At 43.0% G+C, this 2,961-nt stretch overlaps 1 protein-coding gene across 1 annotated transcript; it reads left to right on the top strand.

Moving 5' to 3' along the window:
• The first annotated feature begins 475 nt into the window (after positions 1-475).
• On the top strand, positions 476-2,467 carry LOC121420690 (lengsin-like). Its single transcript, XM_041615350.1, has one exon. It carries the CDS (start codon positions 498-500, stop codon positions 1,842-1,844), a length of 1,347 nt encoding a protein of 448 aa, XP_041471284.1. The 5' UTR covers positions 476-497; the 3' UTR covers positions 1,845-2,467.
• Positions 2,468-2,961: the final 494 nt, after the last annotated feature.

The following is a 2,961-nucleotide window of genomic DNA, read 5'->3' as shown; positions in this document are numbered from 1 at the left end:
GGCCATTGAATGGCAAAGTTACCATAATGGTAACTTTTATGAAACGGGCCCCTCGTGAAAACTACCACTTGTACGTGTGGACGAACATGGTGTCCAAGTTGTAACGACAGTAGATGGATAGATAATAATAATTATTGCGCTCATATCCACCTTGTTAGGTGCTCAAGGCTCTACTATATTACCCGGCTGAGCTAGGCGTTTATAGCGCACACAGCTTTTTAAGGAATTATTTCCTACCGGTACCCATTTACCTCACCTGGGTTGAGTGCAGCACATTGTGGATCAGTTTCTTGCTGAAGGAAATTACGCCATGATAGACAGATAGATAGATAGATAAAATAGATGAATAGATCGATGGATTAATAAATCTATGAAAAGATGAATAAATGATGGAATTTGATAAATATTTAATATTAAGGAAAATGACAAAGATAAAATAAAGAATAAATCTTCGATTTAATTTTCATCCAGAATTTCCGTCTTTAAAAGACAAAACCATGGAACTTATCAAGAAGCGTCTTCAGGAGAATGGCATCACTTCGGTGCGTTTTGAGCAATCCGATATGTACGGGATCCCACACTGCAGAGCTATTCCAACAAGGCATTTTGAAAAGATGGCAACTAGAGGAATAAACATTTACATGGGTTACATGGCTACTGATCCCAGGGGGCGTGTCTTCCCGAATAGTGGATATGGCGAGGAAATTCACCACGCTGATTGTCTGGCTTTTCCAGATCTGGATACCTTTCAGATATTGCCTTGGTGTACGAAGACAGCAAGGGTCTTGATCGAAGGTGTCCATGAAGGGGAGAAGGTACCTGTCTATCCAAGGGTTGTAGCCAGGAAGCAGTTAGAAAGGTTGGAGAAACACGGGCTGTCGCTTTGGTCGGCTCACGAACACAAGTTCTTTGTAGTCAAAGAAGGCACTATGGAACCTTTACACGGATATACAAATTGCGCAGCAGTCATTCCTATGGCAGCTTACGAACCATTCTTCCAGCAGATACTCAATGACCTGCCTCTGGCTGGTGTCGATATTGAGTGCTACGGGGTTGAAGCTGCTATGGGACAGCTGGAAATCACCTACCGCCCGGAGTTCGGGATCAAGGCTGCAGACACTGCTCACACCTACAAGATTGGTATCAAAGAGATTGCTCAGAAGCAAGGATTGGTGGCATCATTTATGACGAAGCCTTTTCCGGAAAGATCTAGCTGTTCGGCTCACTACTGTCATTCCCTATGGGACGTAGCTGGGAAGGTGTCAATGCTTTACGATGCTGGAAGCCCGACTAGATTATCGGAGGTTGGCCAACACTGGGTAGCAGGACTCATTGCTCACGCCAGAGCAATAGCTGTGTTGATGGCACCAACGACCAATTGCCTCAAGGGATTCAAACGCTATTCCTGGGCCCCCTGGAACGCCACGTGGGGCCCTGACAACAGAACCTGCGCCTTTCGCGTTAAAACGAATGGTGGGAGTGGCACATACATCGAAAACCGGCTGGGAGCAAGTGGTTGTAGTCCTTACATTAGCATGGCTGCAACAATTGCGGCTGGATTAGATGGAGTCATCAATAAACTTCCACTTCCAGAAGGGATTGACGGACCAGGTGATGCATACAAGGATGAACATATTCCACCCGGGACACAGAAACTCCCAGACAACATGGAAGAAGCAATTGAAGCCTTGCTGGCCGATGCTGCGATAACAGATGCCCTTGGACCAGAATTCATCAAGTGTTTTGTTGCTTCTAAAAGGCACGATATGAAACTTGAAAAGGAAGCAATATCAAAGGGAACTGTTGAGGAATGGGAAAGGGATTATTTCTTTCACATCATGTAAGAGAAAAGGGATTGGTACGCCTGTCATGCCCGTTGATTCAAGTTTTTATAGTCTTTGACACCATACTTTACCCCTGGGAGCCAATAAAATTTGATCATTGATTTGTGTTAGGACCCGAAAAGTGTCAAGTGCTCTTTGGTCGGGATCGAGTTGCCCGAGGGCACCCTTTGAAATGTTCTTTGGTTGGAATAAATTTACCACCAACTAATCCATTGAACGAGATAATTTAAGACATCTAGGTATTACCCCCCCCCCAACAAAAAGTGTAAACAGGCTATAAGTGATCGGAAAGGGGAAGACGACGCCCCTTCAATGCGCCACTACGGTAGGATTTAAGTGAAAAACATTATGGCATCAACGTTTCATCATATTATTGCCCCTTCTGCCCTTATCAAAACCTTTCTGATGTCACCTTCTCTAAAATAGACCCCGTCCCAAAACGGTAAGATCCCTCAGAAAGGCGACATAATAGATAATGTTTATCCTCTATAGCTTTCGTTCTGACAAAATCCTGTACCTATAGGAATATTAGTTAAGTCGAACCCATAATTTATAACTTCATTTAAAGAATGATATTGGTAAAAAATAATGTAAATTAATGAATGCATTTAATATTTTCTCTTTTTTTTTTTTGGGGGGTGGGGGACGCTCGGATTGCGAGTGAGTTGCAAAAAGATTTTACAAAAAGATGTAAAATTAGCGTGACGACCTAATTTTTTTCTCTTCGAAAGCAAATGTGTTTACTGTACTGAAAAAAAATGGTTTTGTGGTAAAATGCAATTATGTTTGTGGTGTAAATCCGCTCTCAGCAGCCAGCAGAGCAATAAATTGTTTATTTCAATTTCTTATAGGGTACCTAGAACGTGTATGGAGTTGTCAGTATATTGGATGTATCATTTATGTAAGCATGCAGTAGATAGCGTACGCAGGATTTTTGAAGGGGGGGGGGGCGAGTTCGAGTTAAATGAAAATTTGACAAGCATTAAAAAAGGTTCACCCCCAAATTTTAACATTTGATCTTTTTGTAACAAGAAACTTCACAAGCAAGAAAAAAAATTTGAGCCTCGGGGGGAGGGGGGGGGGGGGGAGGGGGGCGGGGTTGAACCCCATCCCCCTG

Source organism: Lytechinus variegatus, chromosome 8 (assembly GCF_018143015.1).
Source record: "Lytechinus variegatus isolate NC3 chromosome 8, Lvar_3.0, whole genome shotgun sequence".
NCBI lineage: Eukaryota > Metazoa > Echinodermata > Echinoidea > Temnopleuroida > Toxopneustidae > Lytechinus > Lytechinus variegatus.
This window is presented reverse-complemented; position numbering and strand designations above follow the sequence as displayed.